The sequence below is a fragment of the Geotrypetes seraphini genome, chromosome 7, assembly GCF_902459505.1.
Source record: "Geotrypetes seraphini chromosome 7, aGeoSer1.1, whole genome shotgun sequence".
NCBI classification, from domain to species: domain Eukaryota; kingdom Metazoa; phylum Chordata; class Amphibia; order Gymnophiona; family Dermophiidae; genus Geotrypetes; species Geotrypetes seraphini.
Window position 1 is genome coordinate 128807868 of NC_047090.1, and position 21228 is coordinate 128829095.

General features: G+C 36.7%; 1 protein-coding gene across 6 annotated transcripts in view; it reads left to right on the forward strand.

Moving 5' to 3' along the window:
* The window catches only part of TOGARAM1 (TOG array regulator of axonemal microtubules 1), a 182843-nt gene that overhangs the window by 143443 nt on the left and 18172 nt on the right, over nucleotides 1-21228 (forward strand). For 3 of the 6 annotated variants that reach the window (XM_033953371.1, XM_033953370.1, XM_033953366.1), the window contains 4 exons: nucleotides 14155-14281; nucleotides 15789-15898; nucleotides 17524-17716; nucleotides 20172-20391. In XM_033953371.1, the coding sequence (XP_033809262.1) occupies nucleotides 14155-14281; nucleotides 15789-15898; nucleotides 17524-17716; nucleotides 20172-20391 (650 nt within the window). Of the gene's footprint in view, nucleotides 1-14154; nucleotides 14282-15788; nucleotides 15899-16381; nucleotides 17501-17523; nucleotides 17717-20171; nucleotides 20392-21228 lie in introns of those variants that run through there. The other 3 variants (XM_033953369.1, XM_033953373.1, XM_033953372.1) reach the window with 3 other exon arrangements.

Sequence of the window (21228 nt, forward strand, 5' to 3'; positions counted from 1 at the left end):
GCCTTCTCCTGGCTGGGCGCTTGTGCCACGTTGCTAATGGCATCAATGATGCGGCAGAGGAATGCCACAGGCAGGAAAATGCTGCAACACTGCTGTTTATTACAAGGTACAATATTTCAGTCTCGCGGTCAGCAGGAGAGATGGAAGGGTCGGCAAGGGGGTCGGCGGTGGGGTGGTGGTGGTCGGGGAAGCACTGCTGCTGTCAACTAGGGCTTATTTTGGGGGGTAGGGCTTACATTAAGACCTACCCCGAAAATAATGCTAGGGCTTTTTTTCGGGGTAGGTTTTATTTTTGGGGAAACACGGTATAAGGGGTCACATTATTGCATATTTGGCCTATAAAAATAGAATAGATGCAGCTGATTTGAAGGTATTGAAGAAAGAGATCAATTTGGAGGTGCAGCTGGTCGCAAGGTGAGATACAAGGGTAGTAAGTAGGCTTATGGGATTGGGATTGAAATTTAAATACAACTCTGCTTTAAGCCATAGGGCGCGCAAAGACCTCTTTATAAGTAATGCTGTACATTACACAGGCACCAATAAAGCTGGAAAAATACTGGCAAATTGCCTTAAAACAATAACAAAAAAAACCAAAACGGGGAAAGGATATCATCTATTAGAGATAATAAAGATATAATACAGGTTAATCAAAAATATATTATGAATCAATTTTCAGTTTTATCAAAAGTTATATTCCTCAGAATATAACTCCACACAAGAGGAATATTTTTTTTGAATAGGCTAGTAGGACCAAAATTGTCTGAACAAGCAGCACAATTTCTGGGAGCTCATTTAATGTTAATGGAATTCAGGGCAGCATTGGATCCTTGCAGAATGGGAAATCACCGGGAAACAATGGATATGCGGTAGAAATTTTCAAATCATTTCAGGATAGTTTGTTGCCAGAATTGTTACATCTGTACCAATCAATTATATCAATGGGATATATTTCAGGGACAATGGCTGAGGCCCTTATGGTGATACTCCCTAAACCAGGGAAAGATCTGATGCTAGTGGCCAACTATAGACCCATCTCATCATTAAACCTAGATGGTAAACTTTTGGCCAAAGTTCTGGCACTTCGCCTGGCTAAAGTATTACCAAAAATAATAGGCATGCACCAAATGGGCTTTGTGTCGGGCAGACACTCTAATACCCGCTTGGCATTACAACTCATGTGATCGATTGAGACAATGGAATTCCTGGCCTTCTCTGTGTCTTTGGATGCAGAGAAGGCGTTTGACAGGGTGGAATGGTCCTTTATGTATAAAATAATGCAGTGGTTTGGTATAGGTGCAGGATTTATACATATGATTAAAACATTATATAGCCATCCTACCAGACTATTATATATTATATAGCCACCCTATCAGACAGGGATGCCCGCTAACTCCATTGTTGTTTGATCTCATATTGGAGCCTCTTCTTCTGGCTATTGAACACTAAGATATCATTAAGGGAATAGCTTATAGGAATAGCATGTATAAGATCTCGGCGTATGCTGATGATATTCTATTATATCTTACAGAACCAGAAACATCAGTACCAGCCTTACTACAGTTGATTGACTCCTTTGGATCCTTCTCGGGGTATAAGATCAACTGGAGTAAATCTGAGGTATTGCCCTTAAACGTACATTGTGTAAAATCTTTATTAGACCCATATCCATTTCTTTGGAAGCCTAATGGTATTAAATATCTGGGAGTAATGCTCCTGCAAAATGTGGGTGACACCATGTCAGCAAATGAAAAGTGTCTTCTCTCCAAAATACAGGGATTGTATGAGAAATGGAGTCCCTTGTATCTTTCCTGGTGGGGCAGGATCCAAATGGTAAAAATGATGATGGCCCCAGTCATATGATATCACATGAACATGTTACCAATCCTTTTTTCGGAGGGTTGTTATAAACAGATTAATAGATTGCTTACCAAATTCATATGGTTGGGAAAGACACCTTGAATTGCTATGGCAAAATTACAAAAAGTTAAAGAATTGGGGGGAGTCAAACTTTCCTAATTTTAAACTATACCATCGTGCTTACATTTTAAGACAGGGAATGTATTGTATAATATCGGAGTTATATGATCAGGTGCCTGACTAGTTACAATTAGAATCTGCTCTGATATCACTGCTCCTACTTAGCCATTTGACAGGTATACGAATTCCATATACAGTATATATAGGGACAATGAAGTCTTTAAATCCACTTGACAAGCATTGATGTTTTTGGATGACTTACTCGTTACTTCTACTAAAAGCTCCATGCAAATATCCTTATAGCTGAATCCTGCAATTACCATTAATGGCTCTGTGATCCTTTTGAAAATTTGGATGCAAGCAGGAATTAGGACCCTGCAAGATGTGATGAGTCAAGGATATTTGATGTCATTTCAGTCTTTGCAGCAGAAATTCGCATTGCTGCCATTCTCACAATGTTTTAAATGGCTACCAACTCCAACACATGCTATTAAGGCCAGTTTCCCATCATTTAATACTTTAAAGGATCAACCAAGCTTGCCTATTATATTATGCTTTGGGGGTTCAAGGCCATGAAGCTTCAAGCTGGTATAAGCTCCTATGCTCATACCTACTTAAGAAACCGCTTTCTGGACTTCATTCTATTTGGTCCAGAAAATTAAGATGTTCTGTTCCATCTGAAAACTGGAAGAAGATATGGACTCAAAAAGGATAAGATGTACAGCTTCTATGTCAGTAAGACAAATTCTTTACTTTGTGCTCCATAGAACATTGTGAACCCCGGTTACATAGAAACATAGAAGATGACGGCAGAAAAGGGCTATAGCCCATCAAGTCTGCCCACTCTGCTTACCCACCCCCTGTCTATGCCCTAATGACCCAATTTCCTTATCTTGACCCTCGTAGGGATCCCACATGGGTATCCCATTTATTCTTAAAGTCTGGCACGCTGTCTGCCTCGATCACCTGCACTGGAAGCTTGTTCCAATGATCAACCACTCTCTCTGTGAAGAAATACTTTCTAGTGTCGCCATGAAATTTTCCGCCCCTGAGTTTGAGCGGGTGCCCTCTTGTGGCCGAGGGTCCCTTGAGAAAGAAAATATCATCTTCCACTTTGACACGTCCCGTGAGGTACTTAAATGTTTCGATCATGTCTCCCCTCTCCCTACGTTCCTCGAGAGTGTAGAGCTGCAATTTGTTCAGTCTCTCTTCATACGAGAGATCCTTGAGCCCCGAGATCATCCTGGTGGCCGTCCGTTGAACCGATTCAATTCTGCGCACATCTTTACTGTAATGTCGCCTCCAGAATTGCACACAGTACTCCAGATGAGGTCTCACCATGGCCCTGTACAACGGCATTATGACTTCAGGCTTTCTATTGATACAACCCAATATCTGCCTTGCCTTAGATGAAGCCTTCTCCACTTGATTGGCAGTTTTCATGTCTGCACTGATGATTACTTCTAAATCTCATTCTGCTGAAGTCCTAGTTAAAGTTTCTCCGTTCAAGAAGTACGTCCTGCATGGATTTCCGCTTCCGAGGTGCATGACCTTACATTTCTTAGCATTGAAGCATAGCTGCCAGGTTGAGGACCAATTTTCCAATGTAAGCAGGTCCTGCGCCATAGAATTCTGTAAACTGCATTCACTTACTATATTACATAGTTTGGCGTCATCGGCGAATAGTGTTATTTTACCTTGAAGCCCTTGAATCAGACCCCCTATGAATATGTTGAAAAGGTTAAGTTACAGAAATTGGATGCTAACAAGTCCAATGCACGTTGGAGCTGCAAGAAAGAAGTGGGTACACTTGATCATCTTTTGTTTTACTGCCTACTGGTTCAAACATTCCGGCAGGAGGTGTGGAATAAAATACAAAATATATTGGAAGTTCGTATACCTCTTTCTTATGGAATGAATGATATGTGGAGCACGTGCTACTTCAACAACCTATTTGACAGTAAATAAAAATAAATTGTTCATGATACTATCTGGAGTGGCACTACAGTCAATAGTTAAGACCTGGAAGGATTTCACGTTGTTGAATTTTCATTTTTTTGTGGGAAACTGCCTCTTTTTTATAAATATGAAGCTAATTTAGCTGAAAGATAGGGAATATGGCATCATTTAAGGATGTTTGGAACCCTTTAGAGCAGGGATCTCAAAGTCCCTCCTTGAGGGCCACAATCCAGTCAGGTTTTCAGGATTTCCCCAATGAATATGCATGAGATCTATTTGCAAGCACTGCTTTCATTATATGCTAATAGGTCTCATGCATATTCATTGGGGAAATCCTGAAAACTCGACTGGATTGCGGCCCTCAAGGAGGGACTTTGAGACCCCTGCTTAAGAGGGTTTTGTTAAGCAATGTGTGTGATGGAATAATTGACCTGCCAGTTATATGGGAGGGAGGTAGGGAGGGAGGGATGGGTAGATAATGACATGTTTTTCGTTAAGAATTTTCTAATGCATGTTTACATATGTTTATAATATATTTGTATGTTGCATTTTTCTGTAAGATGTTAAAGCTTAATAAAGATTGAACTAAAAAAAAGAGAATTCAGAACACTTTGGGCTTACGGCATGGCTCTTGAGCAAGCTGCCCCTGTAAGGAAGGGATACTCTGAAGTGGTCATTTCTACTCTGCTTAGGGCCAAAAAGCCCTCGACAGTGACAGCCTATGCCAAGGCCTGGAAGACCTTTCAACTCTGGTGTGTTAGGGTCAATGCAGATCCCTTACAAGCCCTGATTTTGGTAGTCCTAGAATTTTTGCAAGAGGGATTTGAGAAGGGTCTGTCTGTTGGATCACTGAAACTTCAGATAACAGGCCTTTTGTATTTCCAAGTTCAAGGGGAAAAAGTGTCTCTGGCCTCTCACCTAGATTTTACCAAATTCTTTAAAGGGGCTCTCTCTGGTTGCACCTTCCGGTATGTCTACCATTCCTATCCTGGAATCTTAAACACCATTTTGCAAAGTTTCAGTAGGGCTCCATATGAGCCCTTACAGGAGGCTTTCATCTAGATCAGGGGTGTCAAAGTCCCTCCTCAAGGGCCACAATCCAGTCAGGTTTTCAAGATTTCCCCAATGAATATGCATGAGATCTATTAGCATACAATGAAAGCAGTGCATGCAAATAGATCTCATGCATATTCATTGGGGAAATCCTGAAAACCCGAATGGATTGCAGCCCTCGAGGAGGGACTTTGACACCCCTGATCTAGATCTTATGGTCAAGATGGTATTCTTGTAGCAATTATGTCAGCGAAACGGGTCTCTGAATTACAAGCTCTCTTGTTGTTTTTTTTAAAGATTATGGAAGCAGAGCTTTTTTTACATATGGTTCCATCTTTCTTTACCAAAAATGGTCTCTGCCTTTCATGTTTGCTTGCCTTTCAGCCTAAGGGATTGAAGAAAAAGGACAAAGCATTGCATTTAATAGACATCAAGTGAGTGCTTTTTTTTTTTTTTTCTTACCTTGAAGTTACCAATAAGTTTTGGGTCTCGGATCACTTTTGTGTTCTGACCATTCATGCTAAGAAAGAGAGGTGGTCTGAGTCTAAGGTCTAGATTTCCAGATGGATTAAAATGGCAATTTCCATGAGGTGGAGGAGCCTAAATAAGATGGCGACCTGAAGGTGCTGGGCTGAACCCTATCAAGCCTTTTACTACTTACCATTTTTATGGTGAAGCGTAAATCCAAGACCCGGGTCTATCCCACGGACCCCGAGACACAGGAATTGCCTGGGCCGATGGACGCGTTCGTCCAACGCGGGCCCCAAGGAGAACCAGACGGAAAGTCCTCGGCGCAAGGTAGGGGCATATCGGAGAGCCCGGTCACCTCATTCGAGGCGACTAGTCTTTTGCCGGAAGAACGTAACACGCTGGCGCAGCCACTCCCCTGACCAGTGTTGCAGGACACAGGGAGCGAGGGGAGCTATGCAGTTCTTCCGAGAGCTGCGAAGAAGAGGAGGATGAAGATCTGGTAGTGCAGAGGGTTTCTGCTGCCTCTCTACCACAGCTGCCGCCGCGTGGAGCCCTGGAATTGGTTGGGGAATGGCATGAGTTACCATTGTCGAGTATACAAGCAGGTACTGTGGAACTTAAGGATTTAAAATTTAGCCATTCACTAGCTCCCTTGGAAAAATCACCTGTGATTGATTTGAATTCCATTTGGCATGCAATTTCATCTTTACAAATCTCCTTGGGAACTCAAATACAAACGTTATCCACATATTGTGCTGGGATAATATCTAAGACTATAACTTTACAGCAAAAAGTGGGCAAATTGGAGAAAAAATCAGTGGAGCAAGAAAAAAAAACCTGGAAATTCTAGGAGCACAAAATCAGCTCCTTATTAAAGACAATGGGAGTATCAACTTTAAAATGGAACTGCTGGAGGGGCGTGGCTTAACGCGAACACAGAATGGACGTGTGATCGCGACGCTCCTCTCCAACTGGGCAACTGACATTAAATAAAATTATCCCATTATTATTTATTTCAATAGAAAACAATTATACTTGAAGCTTAAACTTTTGATAAATCAGATTTAACATCCTCTTGACTAAACGAGGATAGAAACTGAGTAAAAGAAACCAAAGTGTGATTTGCCGGTTTTTCTCTCCCTCAGCGCTGAGACGACGAGATATCGGGTTAAAGCTAGACGGAATTAAAGGAAGGAGAACTGACGGATTGGACATTGCCCTCCTCCGAAACTGTGACAGAGACTGTAAGAGGGAAGTTTAAAAAAAAAAAAAAGTTTGCCGGTTTTTAGCGCTGACACGAAGAGACATCGGGGCGCTGGAACGGAGAGGCACTGGTGACAGGAAACTGACAGTTGGTTCAAGATTGATGTGAATAAAGACTAGTACCTGCCGAAAAAAAAAAAAAAAAAAAGAAAATCCTGAAGGAAGAGAACAAGGGGAGAGATAAAATCGGCAACAGGGTGAGTGAAAAAAGGCTGTTGAAAATTTGGATTGACAGCTTTCTCAGAGATAGTGCGGTGAGATATATCAGAAGATATAAATTGAAAAACCGCCAACACTGAAGAGAAGAAAGGCTGGGGGAGGGTAATTGCTTCTTCTACCGGCTTGTCTCAGTGCTGATACAGAGAGGCAGTGAAAGCAGGCTAATAAAGAATTAAATTGACCAACGGAAGAAAGAGAAAGTTTCAATGCCGCTTTAAAATAATCCTGTCATATATTGAATAGAAATAAGACATTTAGAAAGAGAAAATGACAGCAGAATAAGTTGGAGATTGATTGATTTTAAAGTGAAACCGATGTCAGTTGATTTCTTGTGACAGTTTGAAGCAACTCTCTCCTGCAGACGCTGAAATAAAACCCTGAAAGCTAAAACAGTAAGAGATTAAAGACAGGCTATAACAAATTAAGGTGGATTTACCCCCTTATAGCCGATTTCTATAGACAATAAACTTGTGACAGATATAACTCTCTTCCTGTCGTGACTGTAGTTAAGCCTGAGAGAGAAGGAACAAGGAAGAGAAGCGCCATTTTCTCTGTGCTGAAAAAGGTGACAGACGAGTTTGAAAAAGTTTGAAGATTGCGATTTTCCCATTTTGGACTGATATTGGTGGTAAACATATATCTGTCAATCTTTAAAATATGAAGGTTTGAAATAGCCTTTCTTGCCAATATTGAACCGAAATAAATCCAGAGAGAGGAGAATAAAAAGTTGTTGATGATCTGAAAGATAAAGATTAATAATTTACTCAAAACTAGAGTAATGAAATAGCAGGAAGAGGTTGCTAATTATATTGAAAATATATAAGAATCGGAAAAATACTTTGCAGAGAATTTGATCCTGCCAAATCTGAAACAAAACCTTTGAAAAGAGAACAAGAGAAATTTGATATTCTCTCATCAATTTTTCTTCTAAACTGATATAGCAAAATATCAAAGACAAAATATTGGGAATTGAGACTGAAAGAGTCTTTTGTGGTTTCTAACAACTGTAAAGAAAGAAAAAACAACATGGCAAGCATCAGACAAAACAAAAATGAGGCTGGCATGTCAGCAAAAAGACAAAAACAAGATCAAATAACACCAAGCAAGATCCCACTTCCTGTTGAAGAACCTGACATATTGAGTAAAGCAGAGGTTATGGAAGAACTAAGACAAATTAAACAAATGCTTAAGGAAACTGTAACCAATATGTCTGAAATGAAGGAAGAAATATTAAACATTCATAGACAAATGGAAAGTAATAACAAAAGAACAACTGAATTGGAGTCTAGAATGGAGGTCATGGAAGGTGAAGCAAACAGATGCAAAAATGATAGTCTGGAATTGAACAAATTGAAAGATCAACTGGAAGACTATGAGAATCGAGGAAGAAGGAAAAACATCAAACTTTTTGGAATACAAGAAAATTTAGAAGGAAAAAATGCTATTCTTTTTCTTGAAAACTTAATTCCAAAAATATTACAACTAGACTTGAAACAACCACTAGAAATAGAAAGGGCGCACAGGATCCCAGTTAAAAATGTAGAAAATAAAGGTAGGCCAAGACCACTAATTTTCAAAATGCTTAGATACCAACAAGCATTAGAAATATTAAATGCTGCAAAGAAAGACAAAAATCTAAATTATAAAGGATCCAGAATATGGTTTCTGCCGGACTTTGCTAAAAACACAGCAAATAAAAGAAAGAGACTATTAGACATGAGACCTCAACTAAAAGAAAAAGGTTTTAAATATGGTCTATACTATCCGGCAAAAATGAGAGTATCATCTGGAGATAAATCCTTGTATTTCGAGGATCCAGAAAAACTAAAAGCTTTTCTTTCTAAACCAGAACCTATGATATTTTAACATAAAACATTAAGATGGGTTTTGATGACTTTATGAAAAATTATAAAAGAATGAAATATTGAAATATCTGAAGAAAGAAAAAAATGATATAAAGAAAAGACAATAAAAATTTATAAGAAAGAAAGAGCAAGATATAAGAAAAACATTAATAACATACTAATATATGTTTAAGAAAAAAAAAATTTATGATGTAAATAATAATACTAAGGAAATATAAATTAAAAAACTGTTAAATGGATAAAGATACATTAATGAAATGTTATGAAAAAATGACTAAAGATATTAAAGGTTAATATAGATAGATAGAAGGGGAATTTGATTGAATATTGATTGCCTAGGGGGGAGGAGAATGTTCGGATTACAGTTCCAATGTGTATCCTTAAGCAGCCATTGTATTGGGTGGGAAAGGGAGGGAAAAGGAGAGTATTTATTAAAATGATTAAGGGAAAAATAAACAAGGGATTACATACTTTAGGGGTAAATATGTGTGTCATGAAAAATATTTTTTGGATTCTAAATATGAAAGAGGAGGGGAAGAAGATTATAATGAGAAGTATTAAAATGTATAATGTTATTTAAGATATATTCTATTAATGTCAATGGCCTGAATCACGTAATCAAAAGGAAAAAAGTATTAACATTTTTAAAAAAGCAAAATGCGGATATTTACTGTCTGCAGGAGACCCATCTTAGTATAAAGGAATCACAGAAACTATCGGGTGGGTGGGTAAAGGAATGTTTTTTTGCTCCAGCAGAGGGTAAAAAAGCAGGGGTAGCAATTCTTATAAATAAAAAATGTATGGCCAAGATTAAGGTAAAAAATTCAGATCCACATGGAAGATGGATACATATTGATATAGGTATGGGAAATGATGCCCTGACGTTGTTTAACATATATGCCCCTAATTCGAATCAATCAGAATTTTTTAAAAAGTTACAGAATATGTTATTACCACTGGCTGCTTCTAATTTAGTGGTGGCTGGAGATTTTAATGCTGTAATGGATCCATTATTGGATAAAAAACCAGGTAAAAGTATAAAATCTTTAGGTTTAGATAATTTGGTTCAATCATGTGATTTGAAAGATATATGGCGTATTCTTCATTTTAATGATCAGGAATTTTCATTTTGTTCACAAGTTCATAAATCATTTTCAAGAATAGATTATATTTTTGTTTCAACAAATAAAGTGCAACAGGTGATTAAAGCTTCCATAGATCCTATTATTATTTTGGATCATGCGGGAGTATGGATAGAATTACAATTAGATCAATTAGAGAATGGTAGACCTCTTTGGAGATTTGATAATGCATTGCTTGTGGATGACAAATTTTTGGAAAATTTCAAAACACAAATTAACGATTTCTTTCAAATAAATTTAGTGGAGGATACATCTATAGAGAATGTATGGGATGCATTTAAAGCAACTATGAGGGGTAATATTATATCATATTCAGCTTTTATTAGAAAACAGATTAAAATACAATATATAGAATTAGAAAAAGAAATAAAAATATTAGAAGCTAAATTGATAAGTAAATGGGAATATGAAGTTTTGCAAGCTCTTTTGAAAGCAAAAGTTAAATATAATGAATTAACTTCAAAAATGATAAGAAGAGATTTGTTTTCCAAGCAAACAATGTATTATGGAAATTCTAATAAGGCGGGGAGATTATTGGCAAATTATCTTAAAGCAAAAAAAAGAAGAACTAATATTAATGGTATAAAAGATGATAATGGTATAATAACAAATCAAACAAATATAATATTAAAACAATTTTTAAAATTTTATAAGGACCTGTATTCTTCCGAGCCTTATTTGGAGAGACAAAAAGATGGAAAAAATTTTTTAGATTTAATTAATGGACCTAAGGTTCCTGATCATATAAAACGGAGTTTAGATGAACCTATATCATTAAAAGAATTAGAAACAGCATTGAGATCTCTTAGAGTTGGATCCGCTCCAGGTGGTGATGGTTATACAGTAGAATTTTATAAAACATTTCAAAATATCCTTTCCCCACATTTACTAAATTTATATCAGACACAACTTATAAAAGGTAATATTAAAGGTACTATGGCTGAATCAATAATAATTGTTTTGCCTATGCCAAATAAAGATCCTACTTTGGTTTCAAACTACAGGCCTATATCTTTGATAAATGTTGATAATAAACTTTTGGCGAAAATTTTGGCTTTGAGATTAGCCAAAGCTCTCCCACATATTATAGATATGCATCAAACGGGTTTCGTTGCTAAAAGACATTCCTCTAATAATTCTAGATTATTGTTTCACATGTTAAACTTGTCAAAAAAAATGGATGAACCGGCTTTTACAGTTTCATTAGATGCTGAAAAAGCATTTGATAGGGTAGAATGGAATTTTATGTATCAGGCTTTAGAATGGTTTGGTATAGGTTCTGGATTTATACAAATGGTAAAAACATTGTATAGCTTCCCGATTGCAAGACTAAATATTAATAATAAGATATCTGATGGTTTTCAATTGCAGAGGGGAGTTAGACAAGGTTGTCCTTTATCTCCTTTGTTATTTGATGTTGTATTAGAACCCTTATTGTTAGCAATACAGCAAAAGAGGGAGATACAAGGTATTCCATATTCAGATATGGAATATAAAATTTCGGCTTATGCTGATGATATATTACTTTATTTGAGAAATCCAGAGTCTACCTTATCTTCTTTATTGGAATTAATTGATAAGTTTGGCAAATTTTCAGGTTATAAAATTAATTGGAATAAATCTGAAATTATACCTTTAAATATTCATTGTGTAAAAGGATTATTTGACACTTTTCCATTCATATGGAAAGAAGAAGGATTTAAATATCTTGGCATTCAAGTTAAAAATACAATTGAAGATACTGTAAAAGAGAATGAAAAATATGTTTTAAAAAAAGTTACGGAGTTATGTGAGCAATGGAACCCATTACATATTTCTTGGTGGGGAAGAGTTCAAACTATTAAAATGATGATGTTACCTGTAGTTTGCTACCAAATGAGTATGATACCCATTTATTTTCAGGGGTCCTTTTATAAAAAGCTTAATAGCATTTTAACAAAATTTCTTTGGCTTGGTAAAACACCTAGAATAGCTTTAGTAACTTTGCAAAAATCAATTAAGGAGGGAGGGGTAAATTTTCCAAATTTCTATAGGTACCATCAAGCCTATATTCTACGTCAGGGTATGTATTGGATCCTCCCAGAACTTATGGATAATGCACCGGATTGGTTATATTTAGAATGGCGCCTTATGTTTCCCCTAAATTTAGTTCATCTGCCAAGTATTAACATACCTAGAAGATACAGAGAAAATAAAATATTAATGGATACTTGGAAAACGTTGAGGTTTATTGATAAATTAACACCTATCCCAATAAACAAGTCAACTAATCAATCTATATGGATAAACTCCAAGATCAAAATTGGCGGAACTCAAATCCTTTGGAAGAACTGGATTATTGCAGGCATTAGATCTTTGGATGATGTTATTTCAGAAGGCAAACTGCTGGATTTTCCACAATTGCAACATAGATTTGGTCTTAATAAAACACAAAGTTTTAAATGGTTGCAATTGAAGCAGGCCATTCAGGTTGGGTTCCCTGAATGGAAAACATTGAATAATCAATATAGTTTAAAGTTCTTATGTTTTCAAGCAGACTTCCTAGGACATCAAGCCGCATTGTGGTATAAATTAATATCTGGATATTTAAATAAAAAACCAAAAAATGGTCTAAGAGATATTTGGAGCATTGAGATTAAGCATCAAATTAATGCATCTCAATGGCCACTAATTTGGTCTTGGAGAATGGGATGTACAGTGTCAGCATCTATGAGACAAACTTGGTTCTTTTTATTACATAGAGCTTTTTGGACCCCTACACGTTTGCAAAAATTAGACAGTTCTAAGTCCAATAAATGCTGGCACTGTAATCTAGAACCAGGGACATTAGATCATTTATTGTATCATTGTCCCTATATTAAAACTTTTTGGAATTCAATTTGGCCACAAATTAATAAATTGATGGAAAATCATATTGCAATATCATATGATACAATATTATTTGGAATGATGATGAGAAAAAAAAGTCAAATTTCACCAGAAAATAACAAGCTTTTATTAATTATGACAGGGGTTGCCATTCAACATATAACCAATAACTGGAAGAATTATAACAACCTAAATTATACATTTTGGTGGAATACAATATGTCATATATTTAAAATGGAAAGAACAATAGCAATACAAAGAGGGACATATACTAAATTTATAAAAATATGGGGGCCATTGACAAAATACTGCAATGAATAAATAGTAGGATTTTTCTTCTTCTTTTCTTCTTTTAAATATCTTTTTTTATGACACACATAGAGGGGGGGTAATGAAAATAATTTCTACATAATATGTTATAATATATTATACAATATGTAATGTATGAATGAAAAGTAATAGAAGGGTGGGGGGAGGGAGAGGGGATAAAAATATATTTATAACATAATGTATTAGATATAAAAGTGTTATTGTATATTCATCAATTGTATTTAACATGTTGTACACTTTCTGTAAAATTTGAAAATAAAAAAATATTATAAAAAAAAAAAAAAATGGAACTGCTGGAAAATTTATCACGGAGACAAAATTTGAGACTGATTAAATTTCCTAAATTAATTAGTACCTCAGCATTGGATATGTTTAAGAGATATCTCTCGGAGTTTCTGAAAGTCCCACAAAATTCTTTTCCTCCTATCTCAAAAATGTATTTTATTTCCTTGGGAAAGAAGAAACCTCCGGAGGATCACCAGGAATTGCCAATAGATATGTTAGATTTGACGAATATACTAGAGAAGTCAGAATCAGAGCAGTTAACCTTTCCTACACTTTTTGATCAACTAGCCTTAGATTCAGACAGAGAGTGGCTTTTAAAGTTGTTTTTCAAATATAAAGATATTCTTTTTCTGGATTACTTGTTAGAGTAGAACAGAATTGTAGTAGGAGTTTCTCCCCCATATCCCTCCTAGTTATGTCTTCCATTACAGTGCTGCTTGACTGCTTATGTATAAGCTGAGGGGGCAGGAGCAGCTATCTGGGAAGGAGGTGAAGTTGAAAGATGACTGACATCATTCTGCAAGCAACGTGCGGGTTCAGATTCATAACCCTAGTATTCAGAACTATTATATATCTACAGGAAAGATTGATGTAAGAACCTAATCTTTCTTTCAACAATGATTTTAAGAGATGGTGATTTCATATAGCATAATATATTCTTTGTATTCCTAATTTAGGTTTGCATTATCTCTCTCCTAATAATATATATTACTGAATTTTAGGTACTATGGTCGAAAAATGCTGTTCCTTCTGATGTACCATCCAGACTTTAACAAAATGCTTGAAAAATTTGTGCTGTCTAAGGATTTACCTTATATTAAAGAAACTGTGAGCAATCTGCGACAAAAGGTACTGTGAAGTTTTATATAATTAGCATATAAACTATATTTGAAGCTTTAACAGTGGCATAGACACAGAGTGGCCTTGGGTGCCTGGTTCACCCAATTTTTGTGTGGAACTCCTGGCTGGCAGGGACCCCCATGCCTCACCAGTTAAAGTGCTCCTTCACTACTGCCGCACTACTCACACGCATGTTTAGGGAGCAGTGCAGGAAAAGGTCCGGCACGAAGGGCTGTAGTCGCAGGTGGAAGGAACACTTCTACTAGTGGAGTTAGGGACCCTCACTATCTCAAATATTTGGGCAAAATTTTGTGTTTCCTCCCTTCCCCCTCCCCTAACCTTATGCTCTTGGCTCCTCCAAAATTCAAGGTTTAGCTGCTTGCTTGTTATGTAGCATAAAGGACTAGAAAAAGGGATTTTATGGCACTCTGTAAAATTGTGGGTTTAATGAAAGCAAAAGTTGTTGTAATTTAAAAATAATTTTAGTTTAAGTTTGAACTAGTTTAATCTGAGGTAATTGCTACCTCCTCTAAGATTGTAAGGGTATGAATGGGGTAATTCTCTATTGACCGCCTAAAGTTGGGCACTGGGATGATGCGTGCTAAACATGAATTGTATGTACAATTGTTGTTACAGATTGCTAGTATAAGTCCACAGTTACATGCCTAACTTTAAACACAAGAATCTACAAAGCTCTGCAGCTAAAGTTAGGATGGTCTTTTTGCTATCCTGACTTTAGCCACTTACTTAACCGTTAGCTGTCTGAATATGGCCACTAACTAATTAAATCCTAATTCCTTCCAAGCTCTGCCAGCGGACTACACTGGCACTAACTAGATAGTGCAAGTGATGATATTCAGGAGCACTGTCTAGTTAAGTACCACTGAAATTAGCGCTTAGGTGGACATAGATGACTGAACTAAGCAGAAGCCTTTCCTGCCCAGTTAAATCGCTTTGAATATTGGACGATTTGTATTTAGTTATTGGCGGAATAAATTACATGCCCTTCTTGGATGGGAGGCCCTCCTGGCTTCTTCCTCTCGCCGCCGGAGCAGAGACTTTGTGCACATTTGGACTCCTTATTTGGACAGTTTGTCTCCCCGGGTGCGCAGTCGTATCTTGAATAGACTACATGCATATTCTATCCCGCCTGTCTGATTTGGGGGTGTGGGGTTGGGGGGTGTGGGGTGTTGGGCGGGGTTTTTGGGGGGCTAGGGGGGGGGGTTGGGATACTATGTAACCTGAGAGGACAGAGTCCAGTCCTCTCGGGGGTAAGGAACTCTGTTTTCTATATTTGAAATGTTTTTGCCCTGCTGTGTCTTTGTGATCTGGTTGTTGCTTAATAAAAACAGATTTCACATAAAAAGATGGCTTTTAATTACCTAATGGATAAATTGCAGCAGAGATAAATCAATTATAGCATCTGATAGTTGTTTAACAAACCAAGCAGTGCGTCCTTTTGAGAGCTTTTACAGTTTAATGACACTGGATATGGTTTTTGTTTCTTCTCTTGCAGGGGTTGGGAGAGATGCCACTAGATACTCCTTCAGCAAAAGGAAGACGTTCTCAACACAGCAACTCTGGTAACACAAGATCTTCATCTACATCCAGAGATGTTACAGAAAGGTAATAGAGAAATCTTAGTTTATTTAAAACTGTCATATAGTACTGTATTCCTCTGTTCAGTAATTGTATATATGGCATATGGAGAATAATTTTAAAACAATGGAAATTTTTCCTCTCTTTTTGCTTTCAATAGGTGTTTTTTTGTAATTTCTTCAGATTACTTTATATATGTATACTCTGATTTTTTGTCACAAGAGGATTCTTGTAAATTTGGTTTAAAATGGATAAATAAAAATAATTTAAAAAAAAATTTAAAACAGGATGGCTAAGTTTAGCAGGCAAGAAGGTACCTACTTTAGTCCTGTTTTAAGATACACAGGCACCTATATGTCTTTATAAAAATGCTAGCACAAATCCAGCAGCAATAGCACTTATATTGAAGGCAGAGGCATTATGCCTGCTTGGGAGCAGGTATAAATTACTGCCCAAAGAGTATGCAAGTACACACAAGCTTTTTTTTTTTTTTTTTTGTAATAAACATAGTGAGGCAGATGGTACTGGTGGCTCCGGGGGGACCCTTGAGAAAGCTTCGTGCGAAACATGTTGGGTCCAGCCTTCCCGGGTCGAGCTTAATGAAACAACGTTTGAGATAAGTTAATCTTTCCTTTGAAAAAGATATATATTTATATTAAATGAAAAAGGCATTTAAGAACTTGTAGAGGATGATCATAAAATATGTTGATATGTAAGAAAATAACTTAAATATATTTAATGCATATGAAATAACATAAAACATAATCAAGCTAGTGACAATTTGACACACAAATCTTCACCACTATGAGTTTATTGAGCGGATGGAGTGGTGACGCTGAGGCTCAAGAATTGATTTATTCAAACTGGTAAAAATGTTCAGGCATAAAGTTTGAATATATGCACAATGATTAAAGTATTTTATAATTAGCATGTATACTTGCAAATTCTGTTCAAGCTTAACCCAGCCCATACTCCTGGCTATGCCTGCTAGCAAAATACTCACCTTCTTAACAATGTGCATACATTTAATCAGTAGATATTTTATGTGAAACAAAGTTGATAAAATGATCCACTTGATGTTGAATAAGAAAAATAAAACTTAAGGGGTTTATAGGAATCAATATACGAGTAGTCATTTTAATAGCTTATTATACAAACCAAAGATTATGATGAAAATGTGTGTGTATACACACACATATTTGATATATACCCATCAAACATTATAAGCTTATAATTTATATCACACCATTCCTGAACTTCATTGGGTTATAATATCCAAATATATTTATTTAGTTAATACATTTATATACCACCTTAAGTCTAGGTGGCTTCCAGTATCAAAACAATCATAAAATTCCATAAAATAGACAGACATAATATCACACAGTATCCACATGCCAACAAGACCATCAATCACAGTTCGCGTACATTATGGTGGGCACATATCCAAAACACCATGGAATCAATTATATTTCTTACATATAGGCATTGACAAATAATTAAGTTTTTAATAGTTTCTTAAAGCTGACACATTCTGTGTACAATCTCAAATGCCCAAATAGATAAAATGTCACATCACCACTAATGTCAATAATACAGAGGTTGGTCTCTTATTAATATGCATGTAATATATTGTATCTAATTTGTCTAAGTAGAGAGACTGGAGAAGTACAAGAAATTGCAAGAAAAGTGGTGCCCCGAAATTCTTTTGAATCTGCAGAATATGTGAAGACCATAACTGGCTCACTCAATGCCAAGGACTTTCGTGATCGAATAGATGGAATTAAACAACTGTTATCAGATTGTGAGACTAATCAAGACCTTGTTGTTATGAATATTGTGAAGGTAATGTTATACAGAAAAATCTGTTTTTGGATTTTGTTTGCCTTTTCACTAGTAGTTCAAGACAAGTTACATTCAGGTGTATTAGGTATTTTTGTGTCCCAGAGGTTTTACAATCTAATATTTTGTATCTGAGGCAGTAGAAGGTTAAATGATCTGCCCAACGTCATAAGGAGTGTCCTGAAATTTGAACTCAGACTTGTTACCACTAAGCTACTATTCAGGGACAAAGCTACCAGGCAAAATGCCCAGAGCCACCAGCTAGTAGGGGCCACATGCTATTGGATCAAAGTGCCCTTCTCTCATTCATTGGCTCCATTATTTGCACTTGTACAAAGATACTATAGCAGGTAAAGCTTTTTTGTGGTTACACATTTTTTTGCTAAGATGATTCTGTTAATTTTTTTTTGCCTAGATTGAAGGCACAGATAGGATATTATGCTTACTGAAGAACAGCTGTAAAGATGCATTCAGACATGCATGATTATGTGTATGTGTGAGATACCGTAAGACAACACCTTAGTACAGGGAAAAAAATGCTTCTCATACAACTGGACCTAACTGCGGCATTCGACTTAGTGGATCACAACATCCTTCTACAGATCTTAGATGCAATAGGCATCTCAGATAAAGTATACTCTTGGTTTGAAGGATTCCTAAAACTCAGAACCTACAGTGTAAAATCAAACAAAGAAAAGTCAGAATCCTGGTCAAACCCCTGCGGCGTACCACAAGGATCTCCACTATCCCCTACCCTCTTCAATCTCTACACCGCTTCTCTAGGAACGCATCTGGACAACCTGGGCATAACCACCTATAGTTATGCTGATGACATCACCATCCTCATCCCATACGATCATTCTACACCTACCATGACAGACAAACTTCACCAAACACTTGAAACAGTCACAACCTGGATGAAAAATCACAAACTTAAACTCAACCAAGACAAAACCAAATTCATCCTTCTCGAAAATGACAAGGTCCAAACCACAACCAACTTAGAGATAAACGCAATCAAGTATCCCATCCAAACCACCATAAAACTGCTTGGCATGACCATAGACAGATGCTGCACTATGCAACCGCAAATAAATAAAACAATTCAGAAATCATTCGCAATCATGAGAAATCTAAGACAAGTCCAAAAATTCTTTGAAAGAACACAATTCCAACTCATAGTACAATCCCTAATACTAGGTATATTGGACTACTGTAACATCCTCCTCCTTCCTTGCCCTGCAACCACAATTAGACAACTCCAAACAATCCAAAACACAGCTTTGAGACTCATCTACTCATTGAGAAAACATGACCACATCACTGAAGCCTTCATCAACTCACATTGGCTCCCAATCCAAGAAAGAATCCAATTCAAATTCTACTGCACATTATTTAAAACCCTACACGGAGACAGCCCCGCATACTTGAACAATCGCGTCATCCAAGCACCCACTACCAGACATAGAAAAACGCACTCCCCATTCATACCACCCCCAATCAAGGATGTAAAAAGGACAAAACTACACGACGGCCTCCTAGCCACTCAAGCCGCAAGGCTGGACAACCAGATCTCCAACCTTCTGATGACCACCCCAGACTATAGGACGTTCAGAAAAGAAATAAAAACCACACTTTTCAAGAAATTCCTGAAGCAGCAATAACATCACGACCTCTTTGTAACTCTAAAACTGACATCTGATCTACCCATCACTGCACTAATAATAACAAAAGAACCTCCACTATGACCACCTATTAATTCTTTTACAAACCACCTCACCCTCAACAACCCGTTAAATGTTTAAAAGATCTACAACTTACCTCTCTAGCTAATCATTGTAACTCTGTTTTTATTTAAATTAACCTTTTGTAATCCGCCTTGAACTGCAAGGTAATGGCGGAATAGAAATCCCTAATGTAATGTAATGTAATGTAATAAAATAACAAAAGTAAATTGCAGCTCTGCTCACACTTCACCCCTGAACACGTCTACTGTACAAGTATGTTCCAGCTTGCATATTTAGACAAGACCCAGTTTTATAAGAGCTTATTTATGTGCATAAATCAGCATATGAACAAAATAGTTTATAAAATTATTTATACCCTCCATATGTTTTATTCAGAAATGTGTTCACAGTAAATCAATAATATATATGGTAAAAAAAAAAAAATCTATTTTTAACATGCAATATTAAAAGGAATGTTCCTTTAAGTTGTAATCCATTGTAAAAACAACCCTATAGTGAAACTATTTTGCCTCCATCAAAAGGTAAACTTAAATGCTATTTTAATAAAAATAACATTTTTCAAAAACACAATTGGACATTTTAAAGAAGGAATGAATCTAGGGATGTACTCATACAATACAAATCATGATAACATACTTCTTATTTATTGTAACGCTGATTAGAATCTTGTATTAGTTTTATAATGTCCAACCTAAATTTATATTTTTCAGATATTTGATGCTTTCAAGTCTCATTTGCATGACCCCAATAGCAAGGTTAACCTGGTGGCTTTGGAAACAATGCAGAAGATAATCCCTTTGCTCAAGGATAATTTATCTGCTGTTATCAACATGTTGATCCCTGCTATAGTTGACAACAACCTCAACTCCAAGACTCCAGGGATATATGCTGCTGCAACAAATGTTATTGAAGCCTTAACTGAACATTTAGGTAAATAGAGATCAATACTTGAGTTACACATTTTGCATCATGCTAAAACATATACCTACCCTTTTTTTTTTTTTTTACGCACTCAGAAGCTCCTATTTTAAGCTTACTGCTATTAAAAGTAGGCACCTACTTTTCTTCATAGAATACTAGTACAAATAGCTAAAAAAATGCTTGTACATTAAGGTGTGATTATTTAAAAGGCAGTATATCAAGAAACTAAAACCTGTTGCAAATGCCTAGACTTAGCACATAGTCTTTTAAAGGATAGCATTCTATTTATATGAAGGCTTTGCACTCTGCCTGAATTCAGCCCATGTGTACCCTCACCAGCAAAGTATAGAAACATAGAAAATGACAGCGGCCCATCTAGTCTGCTTACACTTGTGACCCACCCCCTAACTTCCTCCTTGAAGAGATCCCACATGCCAGTCCCATCTTTTCTTAAAATCTGGCATGCTGCTGGCCTCGATTACTTGTAGTGGAAGATTATTCCAGCGGTCAACCACCCTTTCAAGGAAGAAATATTTTCTGGTGTCGCCATGAAATTTCCCACCCCTGATTTTCAGTGGATGCCCTCTTGTTGCCGTGGGTCCTATAAGAAAGAAGATGTCTTCTTCCACCTCGATATGGCCCGTGATATATTTGAACGTCTCGATCATATCTCCTCTTTCTCTGCGTTCCTCTAGTGAGTAAAGCTGTAACTTACCCAGCCGTTCCTCATACGGGAGATCCTTGAGTCCTGAGACCATCTTGATGGCCATTCGCTGAACCGACTCAATTCTCTGCACATCCTTTTGGTAATGTGGTCTCTAGAATTGTACACAGTATTCCAGAAGG